Source organism: Alexandromys fortis, unplaced genomic scaffold (genome assembly GCF_014885135.2).
Source record: "Alexandromys fortis isolate MF-2015 unplaced genomic scaffold, M_Fortis_MF-2015_v1.1 scaffold_1, whole genome shotgun sequence".
Taxonomy (NCBI): domain Eukaryota; kingdom Metazoa; phylum Chordata; class Mammalia; order Rodentia; family Cricetidae; genus Alexandromys; species Alexandromys fortis.
This window is the reverse complement of record NW_026067927.1, coordinates 13,318,809-13,338,892: the sequence shown is the minus strand read 5'-3', so window position 1 is coordinate 13,338,892 and position 20,084 is coordinate 13,318,809. Positions and strand designations below refer to the sequence as shown.

The window sequence follows — 20,084 nt, the reverse complement described above, 5'->3', positions numbered from 1 at the left end:
TCCCAGTACTTCAGAGGCAGAAAGGCAGGTGGATCTCTGAATTCTGGGTCTGTGCCTGATCTATTCTAAAGAGCTGTAGGCCAGGGACTGGAGAGATGTCTCAGAGCTTAAGAGACATCTTAAGCTGCTCTTCCAAAGGTCCTGAGTTCAATTCCCAGCAACCACATGGTGGCTCACAACCATCTGTAATGAGATCTGGTGCCCTCTTCTGGCATACAGGCATATACACGCAGGCAGCACACTGTATGCATAATAAATTAATTAAAAAAAAAAAAAGAGTTCCAGGGCTGGCTACAGAGTGAAACACCATCTCAAATTACAATAAAAATTAGGGGGCTGGAGAGATGGCTCAGTGGCTAAGAGAACTTGCTGCTCTTGCAGAGGACCCAGCACCCAAAAAGCAGCTCAGGGAATCTGATTCTCTCTTCTGGTACTGTATACACACGATACACATACACATGTTGGAAAACACTCATGTGTATAAAACTGAAAATAATTAAGTTTTGTTTGGTTTTTGTTTTCTGTGTATCTCTGGCTGTCCTGGAACTCACTCTGTAAAGCAGGCTGGCTCACAGAGATTCACCTGCTTCTGCCTCCCAGGATGCTGGGATTAAAAGCATGCGCCTGGCTATAAATAAGGTATTTTTAAACCCCAGAATGGTGTATTTCCTCAGGAACAGCAGCTACAATGGTAGGGTGGCAGGGTGGTTCAGAGAGCCCGCACCTTTCCCCTCCTCCCCTCCGCCACTGAATAATTAACAAAAGCCACTCCTGGAAGTTTGCAAAGGGCGAGGGAATGTGGAAGGAAGGAGCAGAGAAGACAGATAACATGTAAGTAAACAAACAAGAAATACCTGGTAGCGACTAGAGAAATGGCCCAGTGACTTAAGAGCACTGGCTACTTTTCCAGAGGACCTGGGTTCAATTTCAGCACCCATATGGCAGCTGACAATCATCTCTAGCTCCAGTTCCAGGAGATCCAAAGTCCTTCTCCTGGCACTGCATGCATAGACACCATATATTCCTGCAAACACTCACACACATTGAGCAGAGTTCTACTTGCCAAGAAGACCAGAAGGAAAGACATACTGGGTGAAGGGAATCTGAGTGAAACAAATCTCCACAGGTAGTTAGGAAGATAGCAGCTCTCAAAATCCCTTGCAGCCACTGTTCTAACCTCATGAGAAAGTCAGTTTAGGAGCCTAAAGCAGGGAATAGAGACAAAAGATACAAAGAGCCCCGTGGAACATCTGGGTACCTGAGACTGGGCACCTGTTTGCCCCGCCAGGGGTCAGTGAGCCAAGCTAGTCAGAGATAGGTTCTCTTCCTTAATGCAGTTAAGTTCTCTGACAACAGCAGCCCTATTTAAGCATCCTTTGTCCACAGAACCTAACATCTGGTTCATGTAGGAGCTTAGTGGTAGAGTCAGTCTGTCTAGCACACGAAAGGCGCCACATATAAAGACTAACAGTGAAGGTTTTTGCACTTTTTCTTAGAAAGAGACCTACAGCCAGGTGGCAGACGTGACTCTGCCCCAACAAACAGCTTCATTCCTCTGGCTCTCCATTCGTCTATGAAACAAGGCAGAGGATGCAATATCCCTAGAAGCTTGAGAGTCATCTATGGTGCTAAGTCCCCTTCCTACTTAGGGGACTAGTAGTCATGCCTAAGTAAGCCCCCTCCTACCCAGCGCCCACTCCTGAAAACTACTACACTCTTTCCCACTCGTGCCTAAAGCCAACAGCATGCACACTCGTCCTTCTCTAAATGAGCCTGGTATAAAGTTGGGTATGTGTCTAGTAATGAGATTTGCCACTATAAGACCACAGACATGAAGGTCAGTGATAAACTGCTTGCCTAGCATGCTTAAAACCCTTCTGGGTTTGATGTTCAGCAACACAAAACAAGGACTAAAGACAGCTGTTTCAAAGGACACAGGACACAAAGGTCGTAAGAGTTCAGGCTCTGCAGGGAATCACATCCAGTTAGCTTGGATTCAGAAAGATGGGCTGGGGTTGTGTAAATGGAGACAACACTCTAACAGAACGCCACCCAACTCCCTCCTTCTCCAAGGAAATTAGGTATTGCTACTCTCAAGGGAACTGATTTCACGGGCACCCAAACAGGAAAGTCAATGTCAGGGTGCCCTGCCACACATCAGATACTTACCAGAGGCCAATAACACAAAGGGAGGGCAAGCTATATTCAGTCCAGAAGGCTCCATGTGTACAGTTTAGGAACCCCAGTACCACCCACTTCCCCTGACTCATCATCAAACTGGGAAGACCTAACACGTAAATACAGGGTGGCTGAGGAAGTGGTTCATTGTTTTGGCATCCCCAGACACCATGCATGGGACATCCCAGAGGTGAGTGACTCTCCATGGGAGTGTCAGGACTCCAGCATGACTGTTCTGGGAGCCCACCCCTGCCACTCCCATCCACCAGGACACATCAAGAGCTTCAGTCTCAAAGTATCAGGGAGGGGAACACTACTGCCAAACCACATCATCAGTGCATTAGGTCAAAACTCTGGAAGGTGGCCTAGGCTGGGGCTGCCCACTAGGGCCCAGCCCAATGTTGTCCATAAAGAGGCCAGCCCATGGCTTACCCACAAAGCTAGCCTGAGCCTATGCCTTCAAACCAGTTATTTTCCCACATCCCACTCAACAGTGGAGTTTGGGGTGAGAGGACTTGATTTTATTTCAGTTGGGGTCTCACTATGTTGCCCAAACTCACAGGTTCAAATATCTTACTGACTCAGTATTTCAGTCAGAATCCCAACTCTTGCACTCAGCTCCTGAGTTCACTCGGCTGCATATCTTTCAGGTATAACATGATTCAGTGAGACTGAGCATGAGGTACAAGTCACAGGAAGTATTTCTAGTAAGGTTCTTTCCTCTCACTGCGACCTTGAACATCAGCTTAGCAATCACACCTGGGTGTTCTGCATTTCTAGTTCCCTCCTGTGAAGGGTCCACTAGCAGAAGACCCAGGTCCATTCTGTTCTTCGTTGTCCACAGCCCTTATAGAATATGCAGCATTCAAGAGCCATGCCCAATGGCTCTCAAAATCGCGCTCTCAGACCTGTTGTGGGAAGGAATGTGCTGGACTGGCTGGCCAGGGGGTTTCCCAAGCCTGAGGCTACTAAGACAGCCAAGCACCAGTAGCTGGGCTGTCCCACGAGAGTAGCCAGCAGTGCTGAGACATTCCATCCAGAAGTCTGGCAGACATGCTTTCTCTATACCCCCAACTATCCTAAAATCCCCGACGGAACCAGTGTGCAACAGATGGGAAATGGCTAATGGGAAAGCAGGAGGGTCTTGTTTCCATGCAGTAGATGCTGAGGTAACAGAACAAGTCCATCACAGACAGCATTCTACAGTCACACCACCCCCGTGGCCATTAATATGAGCTTTGGGAATCTTGGCCATGGAACTCTAAAGGCTCTGACAGCTTCGGGCAGAAAAGGAAACAGTAACCCAAGGGCAGAATCTTCACGGTGGCCCTGCATGGAAACCGTGTTAAAGAGGGAAAGGAAACACAAAACAAAACAAAATCTCTGCAAGTAGCTAATGAACCTGGGTAAGGTAAGCCTTCCCACAAGCTCCTGGACCCTTCACTGAAAAGGGTCTGGGGGTTAATTTGAAGCCATGGGAAGGAAAGGGAAGATACAGCCAGCATCTGCATAAAAGGGGGCTTTTAGGACTGGAGAGATGGCTCAGCAGGTAAGAGCACTGGCTGCTCTTACAGAGGACCCAGCTCAATTCCCAGCACCCACGTGGCAGCTCACAACCATCTGTACATTCTGATACACAGTTCTGATACATTCTTCGGGCCTCCACAGACACTGCATACACACAGTGCACAGACATTCATTCATGCAGGCAAAACGCCCATACACATATAAACAAATATCTTAAAAAAAAGAAAAGGAAGAAATACATCTTGTTTGTGTCATCATCCTGGTATTCAGGAAAGACCTAGAAATGTCCAAGAGGGTCTGGCTAGCTCTAGGCTTAAATGGTGGCATCTGTCTCACCTGGGTGAGTTATTTTTCTACACCCAGAGTCCCTAGGGAAAGGGACCCCGGACCATGTTAAAGAAAAGGGATGGCACTGTTCCGCACAATGGAGGTGTGGGCTCAACTCCCAGGACTAATGTCTCTCTAGGGTTGAATCTGGCTTCTGCTCATTTCCCAAAGGGCTTCTTTCAAATCTCTGGGGAAAGCTAATGGATGGGTGAAGCCTGACCTTGCGCACACACCCCCAAACCCTAAGAGGTGCAGGCGAGTTCCTCAAAGGTGGCCCAGACACCACTATCTTTTGATCCAGATCTCTATACAGAGTGCCAGTTGTAAGGGTTGGAGCAGCAACTGGTCCCTACTCTGCTCTAGCCTGATGTGGCCCCAGTCTCATCAGAGCACACCCAAGAATCTCTGCTTTCAAATGCTAACAAACTCAAATTTTAGAGCTGTCAATAAGATCCCTTATCTCAAAGGTCAAACTTGCCCTGAAAAAAATACAGTATCCTTTTTTTTTTTTTGAGATGGAATCTTGCTTTGTTGTTTAGGCTGATCTTGAACTCCTGGCCTCAAGTGATCCTCCTGCCTTGGCCTCTTAAGTAGCTGGAACTACAGTCTAATCTGTGCTCAGCTTGAAAAATACACTTGTTGCTTAGACAGTTTCTCACTCTGTAGCACAAGTCTAGAACTCAAAGTGATCCTCCTGCTTTGGCTTCCCAAGTGCTTTTTACAGGCATGAACCAGCACACTGAAACCAGTCTAAGTCTAGCATGTTTACAGAATGAATGCTACAATGAGCCCCAGTGCCTGGTAATAAGAATTTCCAGGTCTAACGGAGCAGCCTTCAAAAGGCTGCCAAACACACAGGTCCTGTGGGTGATGGCAGTAGCCCTTGGAAAAGGAGTTCACCCAGGTCATGGGGCCAAAGGCACTGCTAGACTTGAGCATAACCACAGGGAAATGAGAAACGGAGGCTCTCACCTGAGCCATGCTCCTCCCTTGGGGACCATCCACCACCACATGGACCATCAGGATTTCTGACCAGTTCCCCACCTCTGCCAAAACACCTGTATTCTGCACTGTTCTGTAACCCTTTTGCCAAGCTCCAAGGCTTCTGGGCATCTACATCATCCATTCAGGACACTTTCCAAGGACATCTCAGAGAGAGGAGAAACAAAAAAACGCAACAATGGGTCAGGCAGTACCAGGCTTTTAAGCCCCAACCTCTTTTCTTATAGCGCTGGTCCTGGGCAGCTGCTCAGTGGTTCTGAGAATTTCCTAACTGATCCCTTTTACAGGGTAACAACCCATTAGCTTCTTCTCCAGCAGGCTCAGCTAGGCACTGGCTTGGGAGGCATGGACAGGACTGCAATACTAACGGAAAGTATGGCTCCCAGTTTCTGTGCCCAGGGAGTCTGCTACAGTGAGGAGGAAGGATACGCAAAATCTTAGTGAGGCCCTGATGTTCAACTCATCTAGCTGGAGAGAAGCACAGTTTCCCTCCCAGGGGGCTTGAGTACCACATGGCAAACCCTTATGAAGCACTAGCTCCTGAGAGGAAAGATGTTCCAGAGAGACAATGGCTGAACAAAAGACCTGGTGGGTGCTGGTCAACTAATGAGCAGCAAGGGTCCCAGCTTACACAAAGTAGGAAAGAATAATTTGTTTGCAGGAACAGACAAGCAGCATTTCCAGGCTAGTAGAAACCCACCCACATGGCAGCAATACCTGGAACATCAGCTGTGTCCCACCACCCGCTCTAGTATTTACTTCAGATACTTTCCACTGCTTGAGCTGCACTCTTACTTAGGAAGGCAGAGAGGAAGGATATTGAACATCCTGTTATGTATTCTCCCTCTCACGTGAGCCTGGCACAGACCCTCCTTAAGCGTGTGCAGATGTGACAGATGAGCTATTTGCAGAATGTGGCCCAGAGACGAGGCAGCTCTCCTAAAGGGATATCCTGCTGATGGCAGGCTTGGAAAGGTGCTCAGGTACTTTCCACCATCCACAGACAAAGCCGACTGCTCCAGCCTGTGCCCTCCCCCATCTCAGTCCCAATCCCTAACCATCATCCTTCCAGATATTCCTCTCCAACAATTAAGGAAAACGGGTCTCAGTGGGTCTGAATTCTCCTCTGTGGGGTTGTAACAATCAAAGTAATGTATGCAGCACCATTAGAACAACCATCCTACTACAGAAGAGGCAAGTCAGACAATGCCAGAAACCCAGCTCTTTGCAGATGGACCTCCTTTCAACACAGCATGAGTTTCCCTGCCTCCATCTGAGGCACGGGGCATAGAAGCAACATCTGTCTGTCCCACAACTCTCAAAGCACCCATACATAGACGAGGCCCAAACCCCTGCTCTCCATCCACACAATCCTGCTTTCTTCGTCCAGCTTCCTCAGTCTAGGGATCCCTGCCCTTTCCTGCTAGTTCTCTAGAGCACGGGTGGGGCAGCAGGCAGCTACACTCACCTGTCAGTAGACATTCAGCCTTGCCTCTGAGTCATTTCGCCCAGGGTTCCGACATTCTTATTTTGGAGCCACACCTATTCCCTGGTTTCACAGGTAAGGAAACTAAAGAACACCTTGTGAGAGATAACAAAACTTCCAACAGAAACTTCTGACAGTGCAAACCAAGACACTCCCAGTGCTCTCAAGACACTGAGCAGCAGAGCCTCGTGAGGGAGGGAGGTGTTCCTGCTCATCAGTGAGTCCCACAGTGCCATCTCTCTGCCCACACAGCCTGGAAGGCAAAGATGCTCCACTGAGCCAGTAACCTACAAAAACACACTAGAAGCATCAACATCCTGACCATGGTCTCAGTGGTTCCCACTACTGCTCCTGCTAGGACAGTCTACACTCAAGTACAGAAAACAAGCACTCGAGGGGAAGTACAGATTCCTCCCCTTCCCCCTGAGACAGGGTCTCTCTGTTATGTAGTCCTGGCTGTCCTGGAACTCACTATGTAGATCAGGGTGCCTTGAGCTCACAGAGATCCACCTGCCTCTGTCTCCCAAATGCTGGGATTAAATGCATGGGCCACTCTGCCCTGCTTCAGAAAATAGTTTCCTTGAAAGCTAACTCCAACCTATATGCAAACACAGAAGTTTAAATGTACAGTTGCTCCTTTTTTTTCATGTAGAGAAAATTTACCTTTTCCAACAAAAGATATACTTCTACTCCTTTTTGAGAGATATTTTGAGATTCCTATCTAGGACCCTCCCTACAAAAGAATTAATCTTTAATCCTTATAACCACCACCCTAGATATTTATAAGCTAATATATCCCTTCCATTTTACAAATGGAGAAACTAACAAACCAAGCAATTAAGCAATCATTCTAGGTAACAAAGCTGCAAGAATGCAAAAGCAGACAATGTGGCTTCCCAGCCGATGGCCTTAAGTCACTGGGCCATACAGTTTCACAAGTCAACCATACAGCCCTCAAGATTTTCCAGGCTGACAAGATGTCTGCTGTAAACCTGGTAAGTTGAGTTCAATCCTCAAGACTCGAAGGGTAGAAGAGAACTGGCCACTGCAAGTTGTCCTATGGCCAACATGCACCACACATTTGTGCCTTCACATAACACAAACGAACACACACAATCAATTATTAATGTAAGACCTGCTTTCCTACATGATCAAATGTGAGCCAGCTCTCAGTTCGGTGACTCTGAGCCCTGTTAATGCAAGGTGAAAGAGCTCCATCACAATCAATGCCACAGTTCTTAAGGCATTGGGGGTAGGCGGAGCTCCAAACCAAGGCTCATCCAAGCTCAAGGCCTTCGGGTCAAGAGAACCTGATGCAAAACTGGCTCCAAAACCACAGGTGACTTCTGAAGTTCATCATGTTGAGGCAAAGCACAGCAAAGAACAAGAATAATTTCAATCCAAAGCCATTATCAAGGCCTTCTATGCACTCTGTATGAGTCATGATTAAAAGATGTATTCCACAGCCAGGCTGTGGTAGCACACACCTCGGATTCCAGCACTCATGAGGCAGAGGCAGGTGGATCTCTGTGAATCCAAAGCCAGACTGTTTACATAACCAGTTCCAGGATAGCCAGGGCTACACAATAAGAGACTTTGTCCAATTCCTATGGAGCCCACAATCTAATTAAGGACATGATAAATGTTGAGTCACACAAGGCATGGTGACAAGTGTCATCAGGGAGACGGGCAGAGCTGAAGGGACCAAGCAATACTGAACTAGGGTCAAGAGGAAGGGCATTCCCAAGGCAAGCATAATCAGTGTCTGCCAGTGGCGGATGTACGTTGGCAGCATGTCTGAGGTGCCCCACAGTCACGAGGCTGTGTAGTATGCGCAGGGGGCAGAAATATTTGAAGAAGAAGCAGAGGAAGAAATGGTCTTCTCAGCAGCAGGAGCAGGCAGGGGCACAGAGGTGAAGAAACCAGTAAGGTCATGGACAAAGAAAGGCGAGAACAGAGAAAGCGGCAGAAGCATGGGATGAGACCAGCGGAGACCGCACAGGCTACTCTAGGAGTCAGGGGCTGGCGGCAGAGCAAGAAGCACACGGGGGCCTGGTCCTTGCAAGAAAACTTCCATTTAGAGAAAACAGGTTCACTTTCTGCCCAGCCTTAAGAAAAGAACCGAGCTTTCTATGGGATGATTTACTTTAAAATGGAGTGGAATGAGCGCAGTGATCTGATTCTCTCAGCTAGGGGGTCCCCTGGCTGCCCTCACGCTGCCCTTTCGGGGCCTGGCCAAGCCCAACCAATCACTCACAGGCCACAGGACTCCTCTTAAGGAAGACCAATACTGCTGCCACCACCTCTCCCGGCCCTTCACTCAGCGACTGTACATTACTAAGACAGTAGATCCTGGGGACCAGAGAAACAGGAATCAGGGTAGAGAAGGAAGAGTCTGTCAGGCGTGTACCGGTTCTGGATGGTTTCAAACACTAGATCAGGGCCACACGAAAATGATGCCCATCCATACCTGCAATACTCCTTCCTCACAAGCATTTTTTACAAGGCTGAGAGGCAGTATTAGGAGCTGAGGACCATATATTTCTCTACAGTAGCAACAGCAGGGTAGACAGGCCTCGGCTCCTTAGTTAACATCTTCTCTCTGACTGACTTTGACAAGAGCCGCTCTCAGCCTGTTTCTAATGTACCTGAGATTCCGCATCAAAACAGCCATTTTTTAACTTAAAAAAAAATTTTTTTTCTTTTTTTAAATTTTCTGGGCAGTGGTGGCACACATCTTTAATCCTAGCACTTGGAAGGCAAAGGCAGAGGAGTTCAAGACCAGTCTGATCTACAGCATGAGATCCAAGACAACCAGCGCTACACAGAGAAACCCCTGACTAATTAATAAATAATAGTAAATAAAGGCAGGTGGATCTTCGTGAGTTCAAGGCCAGTCTGGTCTACAAAGTAAGTTCCAGGATGACCAGTGGTTATGCAGAGAAATTCTGTCTCAAAAAACCACACACACTGAAAAAGACTGGGTTAAAACCGGTCACACGGAACATAGGGGACAATGAGGACTACTGAGACCTCAAGAACAATGGCAATGGGTTTTTGATCCTACTGCACGTATTGGCTTTGTGGGAGCCTAGGCAGTTTGGATGCTCACCTTACTAGACCTGGATGGAGGTGGGTGGTCCTTGGACTTCCCACAGGGCAGTGAACCCTGATTGCTCTTTGGGCTGATTTGGGTGGGGGTCTTGTTTGGGGGAGGGGGAGGGAAAGGGAAGGCAGCGGTGGGGAAGAGACAGAAATCTTTAATAAATAAAAATAAATAAATAAAAAGGAAAACACACACACACAAATAAAATTTGAGACAGCACTCACATAGCACAGGCTGCCTCAAAACTCATTACACAGCCAAGATAACTAAATTTCTGCTTCATCCGGCCTCTACCTCCCAGAGTGTTGGGACTATAGGTATGCATCACCATAGCCCATGGGCTTCTGCAGGGCTGGGGATCAAATGTTTTGCATGCTGGGCGAACAAACACCCCACCAACTGAGCTACAGCCCCATGTTTAGTGAAAGATTTCTGAAAGCAATGGTCAGCTCTCTGGAGATACGCTAACAGCTTGCAGAGCATCCGTCTAGAACACAAGTCTTGCTCAATTACTTCTCAAAGAACTAGTCAGTCATTCCATCTTCTCCTCATTAATCTTGTCCAGGTCACTTCATGAATTTCTAGTCACTGAGACAGGTTTGTCTCTTTATACCTGTCCTTCCAAGCTGTACTATGGTTTCCTCAAAACACCCAAGACAATCCATATTCCTTATTGGACCATGTCAACCATACAGCCCAGTCCCCATTGGGCTTACCCATTCCCTCGTGACTCAGCTCTTGATTCCTCCATCAGAATCTTTGTTCTACCTAGAACGTTCTTCCCCATCTGATCCTCCCTCCCCATTTGTCATCACCACTCCTGGCCTGACTCTCCCTCATCCCTTAGTCTCCAGCCTGGACAGCTGCCTCGGGAAGGTCTGACCCTAGCGCACTTTCACCACACTCTAGCGGGCTTCAAGGAACCTACCAGTGTAAAGTGCCCATGAAGAGTTCTCGACTACACGTTTCTTCTTACTGGGCAGATTTCACGGGGGGGGGGGGGGGGGGGACGGGGACGGGACTGTGTCTGTTTACCTCAGGACTAGACTCAGCACCTGTCACAGAGTGCCTGCACGGTACAGTATGAGGGCCTCGTGTTATAAAGAATGAGATGCTCCCTGTAAAGCATACAGTACAGAGAGTGCCTAAAGCACAAGGATCCCAGAGCAAAGGGCCTGGGGCCACTTGTTCTCTGGTCCCACAACAGCTGCTCCCACACACCAGAACAGCTTTCCAACCTTCCCATGAAAAAAGAGACCTGTCTGGTGATACTTCTCCAGAAGCTCCACAGCACAAGGAGCTAGGGTAGCTATTATTCATACCCAGACCCTGCTCTAGAGTAGACAGGCCTGTGAAGAGATGATGGGACCTGCCCTGACAAGTTTCCCTGCAACACTGGAAAGGCTAGCCCGCAGGGGCTAAGCCCAGGGCCTCCTTGGCCCAGGATCAAGGGTGATCCTTTTCATTCCAGTGGCCTCTTTCAGGATGAGAGTATTGCCTGCCACCACTTCTAAATGCTGAAACAGCAGACTGACACTGGACCCCTCCCAGCAATTCCAGGCAAGTTGCCAGGACATAAGAAGGGAGGGCACTCCACTCCTACAGCCAGCCAGAGGGCTCGGTGCATCCCTCAAGTCACAGTTCTGATCCCTGTGAAGGGTTTCTGTCTGTCTGTCTAAAACAGTGTTTCACTTACACAGCCCAAGCTGATATAGGACAGGCTGGCTTCGAACTCAGAGATCCACCTACACTCACAAACCTAACATGCTTGGATTTCTCACCCAACCAGGCCTCAAAACAAAACAAAATGCGTTCTCTAAGACTTATTGACTCCTAAGTTTTGTTGTTGTTTATTTTGTTTTGTGTGTATGCTGTTCAGGAAGAGGGATGCATGCACTTGTCAACGTGGGTACACCTGCATGCAGGAGAATACATGCACAGAAGGCAGTGGGCAGAGCTCAACCTGGATGTCTTTCCTCAGTCACTCATCTTTTCTATTTTGAGACAGGGTCTCCCGCTGAACCTTTGAGGCAGGGTCTGCCTCAGCTAGCTTGGCTAGTCTGTGCATTTCAGGGATTTGCCTGTTGACACACACACCACAACACTGGGGTTACATATGTCTGCTCCCACGCCCAGTTTTTACGTGGGTTCTGAAGATTCAAACTCAGATCTTGAAGCTTGTGCAGCAGGCACTTTACCAACTGAGCCACATCCCCAGCCCACCTAAGCTTTTCTTTTCTTATTTTCTTCTGTTTTTTAGTTTTTCAAGATAAAGTTTCTCTGTGTAGCCCTAGCTGTCCTGGAACTAGCTCTTGTAGACCAGGCTGGTCTCAAACTCACAGAGATCTGCCTGTCTCTGCCTTCCAAGTGCTGGGATTAAAGGTGTGCGCCACCACCGCCCAGTCTAGCTGTTTTTCTAAACTTGAAAATAGGAAATAATCTATATAGGTTGAGAGGTATATGTGAAGCAGTAGAGAGTTAGCAAGTGCAAGATCCTGGATCCAACTCCCATCACCACCCTCAAAAAGAAAAAGTAATCTTCATATACAGCTATCAATATAAGGACCTCTCCCAATGACCTAGCAGGAATTTTTTCAAACAAACCAGATATATTCTGTTATCTCAGTATACACACTTTCGGGGATGGGCAGTACTGGGGACCAAACCCACAACCTCATTACTGAGGTCCCATTCCACTTAGGAGTAAATGCTTCCAGTTACTATCTCAGGGTGAGAAAATAGTCTTTGTGTATGTAAACTATAATCGACTACTTGTTACAGTTCCCTGACCAGCTGAATTTCCTAAAGTTCTTACTGCCCAAGAGCCCTAGCTTCAATTCCTCTGGTCCTCCTTCCTCTACACGGAGTTAGAGTGAATTAGTTGGTTAACATCTTGCCTATACAAAGCAATTCTGTAGCCCCCCTCCCCCCAGCTGCTTACTGAAGAAGGAGAAGACCACCATCACCATTCTCCCCCAGGGAACCATGCACCCCGTCAGAAAACATATGTTTACTCATAGGCACAGGCATTCCCATGTCATCGTTCAGATCTAAGCCTCAATATCAGCCAAACAAACGACCGAGAAGCAGTATTCACAACCTTTACCTCTGTCTCTCCCCCCTCATTAAACATTCCTGCACCAGCAATCCCAGCACTCGGGAGGCAGAGGCAGGGGGATCTCTGTGAGTTCAAGGCCAGCCTGGTTCATAGAGTGAGTTCCAGAACAGCCAGGGTGGTTACACAGAGAAACCCTGTCTTAGAATAGGAAGGAAGGAAGGGAGGGAGGGAGGAGATGGGGGGGGGGGGGGGGGGGGGGGGGGGGGGGGGGGGGGGGGGGGGGGGGGGGGGGGGGGGGAGGGAGGGAGGGAGGGAGGGAGGGAAGAAGGAAGGAAGGAGAAACAAACAAAATATGACCAACCACTAACTTGAATAGTCTGGCTAAGACACCATTAGTTCCTGCTGGGCATGGAAACACATACCTATCATCCCAGGACTCAGAGAACTCAAGAGGCTAAGGTAGGCAAAAGTCTAGTTTGAAACCAGCTTGGGATACATAGTGAGACCATATTTCAGAACAAAACAAAAGCAGCAACAACAATAATTACAATAAATTAAAAATGGAGAGATGTATGCCATTTCTGGTTTGGAAGACTTATTTTCAGTGAAATTAAGGTTTCCTATGCCAACACATGGATTTTGTGTATGCATTACAAATTTTTCTAAAGATTTATTTATTTATTTATTTATTATGCATACAACAGTTTGTCTCCATGTCTATCTGCAGGCCAGAAGAGGGCGCCAGATCTCATTACAGATGGTTGTGAGCTACCATGTGATTGCTGGGAATTGAACTCAGGTCCTCTGGAAGAACAGTCAATGCTCTTAACCACTGAGCCATTTCTCCAGCCCTACAAATTTAAAATGTCAATATGGTCAGGTGGTGGTGATGCATGCTTTTAATCCAAGTGGCAGGTGGATCTCTGTGAATTTGAGGCCAATCTGGTCTACAGAGCTAGTTCCAGGACAGCTAAGGCTACACAGAGAAACCCTGTCTCAAAAAACCACCAAAAAAAGAAAAAAAAAAGAAAAAGAAAAAATGTCAGTACAGCATTTTGGAACAGTTAATTAAAATGTTGTTTGTTGAGCTTGCTAGTTCCAAACTGGCCTAGACCAAAATGGGGTGTGGTAGTACAGGCTCATAATGGCAGTGTATTCGGAGACAGGAGAATCAGAGTTCAAGATCACTCAGCTATATAGAGAGATTGAGGCTAGTTTGGTATACATGAGACTCTGCTTTCCTATCCCGTTCCCCCAGAAAAGGTCTATTCTAGACAAATATAAAAACTCTGACATCTTTACTATATTAAAATATTAACACCCCTCCCTAAACAACACTGGAAGAAATAACAAGCAGTCTGCACAAAGATGTTTCTGAGACTGGTCAGAAGAGCAAACCCTGCTGAGTAGATAGCTCAGTGGGAGGGAATTTGCCTAGCATATGCAAGGTCCTAGGTTCAATACCCCAGGAGAATAAAAATTTTAATTTAAAGAAAAATATCCAGGCATTGTGTGGTAAGCCTGTAATCCCAGCAGAAAGATTGGAAGACTGAGTTCAAGGCCAGCCTGTCTCAAAACAAACCCCTTCCCCCATGAATACATATTTCCAATAGGCAGAAAGGTTTGTAGTTATAGTATATGCAAACAAATTGGCTTCACTGGGTCCACTAATGGTGAACAAACACCAAACATGATCATCAAGTATATATGTACACACTGATCTCAAAAGGGATATCTGAGTGGGGTGTGGTTGCATATGCCTTGAATACCAGCACCTGGGAGACAGAGACAGGTGGACCTCTATGTGTTTAAGGCCAGCTTGTCTACAAGACAGCCAGAAAAACATAATAGAGGGACCCTGTCTCAAGGAAAAAAAAAAAACCTAAGCCAGGAGGTGGTCATGCACACCTTCAGCCCCTGCAGCTAGAAGGCAGAGAAAGGCGGATCTCTGCGAGTTTGACACCAGCCTGCTCTAGAGTGAGCTCCAGGACAGCCAATGGTACTCAAAGAAACCCTGTCTTGGGAAAAAAAAAATTAAACAAGTAAATATTCATAAAGCTTTGAGTCTATGTGGACAAGTGAGCACTGGCTACAGATACAGACGCTCACCAGGTGGCCAGCAGGCCAGAAGATATATTATCTCTCAAACATCTCATCTAAAGGTAATAACAAAGACTGAAAATTTGGACCCAGCCAAAGCCATTACCAGTCTCCTCCCATCAATCACACGTCCAGACAACCCAATTAGTCTTCAAGGGCCTCTTGGAAATCAGAAACAGTGGGCAGGAAGGCTACCATACCCACCCTGCCTCCCTGCCAAAACACCTGCAAGGAGTTTGGGGTCTAACTGTTAATAAATGATGACGTTTTCAGTTTAAAGAACATATATTCAACACACACACCCCATACACAGAGCAATCTCAGAAAGGTTGAAAGCACACTCTTGTATTCTAACCTTCCAAACGCAGCTGTAAATTGAACAATGATAGACCAACCCACTGTCATACCCGTGAAGAAACCCTCCACTCTATCCATATACTGCCCTAAGCTAGGTCTGCATCCTAGGCAAGTCAGGAGTGTCCATCCTTCCCAAGAAGCCCTACCTAGAATCAGTCTGATTATTTCCAACCATGGAATTATCACGCAGAGTTCAGATATGGTGGGGGAACAATCAAGATAGCAGTCAGAGTGGAAATGAGGGCAAGGGCAAGCAGGGCATGGTGGTGCCATCTATGATGCCAACACTTGGGAAGCAGAGGCAGGAAAAATCTCAAATTCAAGGCTAGCTTGAAGCCGGGCGGTGGTGGCGCACGCCTTTAATCCCAGCACTCGGGAGGCAGAGACAGGCGGATCTCTGTGAGTTCGAGGCCAGCCTGGTCTACAAGAGCTAGTTCCAGAACAGGAACCAAAAGCTTCAGAGAAACCCTGTCTCGAAAAAAAAAAAAAAAAAAAAAAAAAAAAAAAAAAAAAAAAAAAAAAAAGGCTAGCTTGAGCTATACAACTAGACTCTGTCTCCAACAACAAAATCTCTTTTCTCCACTACCACAACAGTACAAAATTCAAAAATCACACTGAAAGCAAGAAGCCAATCTGTGTAAGGGCTAAGAAGTTAGGCTACATCTAACTTACAGATTCTGATTAATAACACAAAAGTTTGCTTTCCACCACATTAAAGCAAAAAGACAACAAGAGAAAAGCCAAATTCCTGAAAATTAGTTGAATTCAGAGCAAGTCTAGATTGCATTTGAAATCAGTTTGTTGTCGCCAACTCCGTGGTGAGTGAGGATGGGAGCTGTTAGGAAAGGGCACTGAAGTGCGCTCCCTCTTTAGAAAAGCCAGCTGTCTTCCGTGGCACCAGCACAAGGAATCCAAGGCAAACCCACCAGGACACTGCTTGCCTCTGTGATGGTATCAGGGCAGCTCATGTCATGCCACCTCTGCCACTTAAGGCAAACACCACCTGGAAGCTCTTAGGGTAGGCTCTGTCTCCACAGCCGTGCCCCAGCAGAACGAGGAATGAACAGCGGGGCCGAAAACAACTGGAAGCATGTAAGACTGGTAGAGGAGGACCAGATGCAGAACCCAGGATACTTCACTAATCTGAAGCCGCTGTGAACTCACAGCTACAAATCCAAATATCATAATCACATCTCTTATTTATTCAGAATTCACCTCAACCAGGTTCCACGTGGGAAACCACTTACAGACTTTGATCTTTAATGTGGTGAAGTAACCAGCAACGAAGGAGCCAGGCTTGGCAGTACATGCCTCCTGGCACATGCCTGAGTCCTGGGCTGGCAACAGCCAATGGGAATGAGGGTTACTGAGGCGTAGCCCCAAGGCGATTAAGGTCAGGTCACTTCATTTAACAGTAAACAGTCCAAATTCCATGAGGGACGACACTTGTCAATCTTTTTTAAGATTTCTATTTTTAATTATGTGTGACTGTGTGTATGTCTTGAGTGTGGATTGGGGGTCCAAGGAAGCCGCTGTGAGCACTGACATGGGTGCTGAGGACTGAACTCAAGTCCTCTGGAAAAGCAAGAAGCACTCTTGACTGCCAGACTGTCTCTGCAGCCTCCACCAATTAATTTTTGAAATGGAAGATGTCCCAACTCAATGACCATAGCTGGACATTCTGCAAACAAGACCCTCCCCAGTCTTCAGCCACTCCAACAGAGCAGGACAGAAGAGAGCAGAACAATGTTTTCTTAAATAGTGACTCACCAGGTAGTCTGTTCATGTTGACGCCTTGAGCTGAGAGTCCAATTCCCATGTACCTTAAAAAAGCAAATAGGGAACTAATGAAAACAAAGTGGAACACATATGTATGAAGAGGCCATGATGATACTCATTATTTTATATGCTAGCTAAAATCAATTTATCTCCCTTCTCAAAGAGTTCTTAGTAGAACACAAAAATAAGAAAAGGAATGTCTATAGACTTTTTCAATACACTAATGGTTCTCAGAGAACTTTCATCTTTTGATTTCTCTTATCTAAGTACAAACTTTTGCTTTTCCATTGATTGATTGATTGAGACAGGGTTTCTCTGTGTAGCTATGAATGTCCTGGAACTCAGAGGCCAGGATGGCCTTGAATTCACAGAGATCTGCCTGCTTCTGCATCCCGAGTGCTGGGATTTAAAGTGTGTGCCACCAAATCCAACTAACCTTTTCATTTCCAATGGAAGCATCTTAATATCTTTGCCACTAAAAACAGAGGACCACTAAGATTACTCATCAGGCAAGGGCACTTGCCACCAAGCTGAAACCTGAATTCCACCTCTGGGACCCATACAATGAAAAGAAAATACTGACCCTCAAATGTCTCCTTCTGACTTCCAGATCTGTGTGCAACAGCAAGCACACAAAATAAACACAGATGAGCCGGGCGGTGGTGGTGCAAGCCTTCAATCCCAGCACTCGGGAGGCAGAGGCAGGCGGATCTCTGTGAGTTCGATACCAGCCTGGTCTACAAGAGCTAGTTCCAGGACAGGCTCCAAAACCACAGAGAAACCCTATCTCGAAAAACCAAAAAAAAAAATTAAAAAAAAATAATAAACACAGATGATTTTAAATTTTCCTTTAAAAGAAAATAAGGGATATTTTGTGTAACCATGACTAACTGCTAAAGTGTACTAAAATCATGACCTCCAATCCTTTGGCAGGAGAACCAACTCCTTAAAAGTACCTATGAACTAGGGAATGAATGGCAGCGCAATGCAAGGTCAAACTTTGTCATTAGCAAGGAGCAGTAATACTGAAACAGTACAGCCAGGCAGAATCTACTCTGGATCATCCGGAACCCAAACACAGTTTCCTCAAAACATATACACATTACCTTCCCTGTGCATTTATGGCTAGCCTCCTAGATCACACACAGCAGGGAGGTGTTGAAGTTTGAGCTTCCAAAACCAAAATCATCCCCCATACACACACACACACACACACACACACACAAAATTGTTCCACCCTAGGTACCTAAGTAAGGTATGCAAGGCAAGGTGGTGCCCTTCCTGTGGCAGCTTCCAAAGAAGTCTTAGTAGCACTCATAAGAGGAGGTAAGCCAAAAAAGGAAATCTCTTTTTCAGTCTAAGTGTTTGTGGTATAGAAGGAAATGGGTAACTCAAGAACTTAAAAATAAAAGAATCAAGCCCTCTGTGGCTGGAAAGATGGCTAGGACTGAAGAGATGGCTCAGCGGTTAAGAGTACTGACTGTACTTCCAGAGGACCAGGGTTCAATTCCCAGCACCCACATGGTAGCTCACAACTGTCAGTAACTCCAGTTCCAGGGGATCTAACACAAATCACACAAATCCACATTCAGGCAAAATACCAATACACATTAAATAAATAAATAAATAAATAAATAAATAAATAAATAAATAAATTTTAAGAAAAAAAATCAAACCATCATCATTTTTTTTTCTCCTTTAGACAGAGTTTCTTTGTGTAATAGCACTGGCTGTCCTGGAACTTGCTCTGTAGACCAGGCTGGCCTCAAACTCACAAAGAGCCACCTGTCTCTGGCTCTCAGGTGCTGGGATTAAAGGCGTGTGCCACCACCATCCAACCAAATCATCATCTTTTAAGAGTAAAAGAGTAGAAGCCAAATATAAAACACCTGATTCTAAGCACGTAAAACCATTACAACAGGCAGCTGAGCTGCCTGAAATACTTAAGACATCCAAAACACCATCCAAAGAGGCTAAGGTATAACTTTACAATTGACTAAGAATGGCAATGTATTCAATACCATTGAATTGTACATTCTAAAAGGTTAAGATGGCAAATACTATGGTAAGTGAATTTTACCATAATGAAAAAAAGTTTTGCTCAATGGTGATGGTGCACACCTTTAATCCCAGCACTCAGGAGGCAGAGATGGTCGGATCTCTTTGAATTCTAGGCCAGCCTGATCTACAGAGTTGAGTTCCAGGACAGGCTCCAAAGCTACAGAGAAACCCTGACTCAAAAAAACCAAAAAAAAAAAAAAAAAGTTTCTATTGGTGTGTGTGTGTAGTGTGTACACGTGTGCGTGGAAGCCAGAATTTACCATCAGGTGTCTTCCTTAATGGACCCTTTTTTTTTAAAGACAATCTTTCACTGACCCTGAAGCTCACTAGTTCAGCTATATGGCTGGTTTGTAAGCCACAGGATCTTCCTGTCTTCAGCTTCCCAGTTCTGAGATTACAGGCGTGCACTGCTGTGTGGATATTTTGTGTGGATATTAGAGACCCAAACTCAAGTCCTTGTGCTTGTACAGAAGGCGTTCTTACTAACTGGGCATCGTCCCACTTCCCAAAACTGAAGGAGCTGCATAGAGTTGCCTTAATTTGCCTCAGGTACCTCAATAGCCATTTGATTGCTTGTGTTATGACTTTACCAAGATCCTTTCCATGTTGATCTCATCTCAGAGTCGTCCTCCTCTAGTACAAATGTACTATGCACCTGCTTCCTAGCACTCCCAGGATCCCATTCCACAGTCAGCCTTAGCCCAGACCCTGCCTGGCATTCAAATGTAGTTAATGCCCTCTTTCCTTTCTCTCACTGTCTGTACCATTCACTGGATTTTGGAGGAACAACTTCTAATACCCAAGCAGAATAGCAAACACGAATGCAAGGCTCTGACCCACCCATCTCCCTTTGAAACCAGCAACCCCATCATGTTGTACAGGTATCAAAAGACACAGACTAGCACATAGAGCTAATTTAGTCCACGGTGCTTAAAGGAGATGCAGGGAGGACCAACATTTTATAGAGGGCATCCATAGCACAAAGAAAACTTGTCTTCCTTATTTTAAGCACTATTTGTGACACAGAGTTAACTCCTTTGAGGCCAAAGACATGGCCCAATACACAGCCCAAGGCTGAACAGACTGCTCAGCCCTTCCAAGAA

At 46.2% G+C, this 20,084-nt stretch overlaps 1 protein-coding gene across 2 annotated transcripts in view; it reads right to left on the bottom strand.

The window, feature by feature from the left end:
- Positions 1 to 20,084, bottom strand: part of Ranbp10 (RAN binding protein 10) — a 60,309-nt gene that overhangs the window by 20,713 nt on the left and 19,512 nt on the right. Inside the window, exon 3 of one of the 2 annotated variants that reach the window (XM_050143408.1) lies at positions 16,912 to 16,964. In XM_050143408.1, the coding sequence (XP_049999365.1) occupies positions 16,912 to 16,964 (53 nt within the window). Of the gene's footprint in view, positions 1 to 16,067; positions 16,252 to 16,911; positions 16,965 to 20,084 lie in introns of those variants that run through there. The other variant, XM_050143410.1, reaches the window with a different exon arrangement.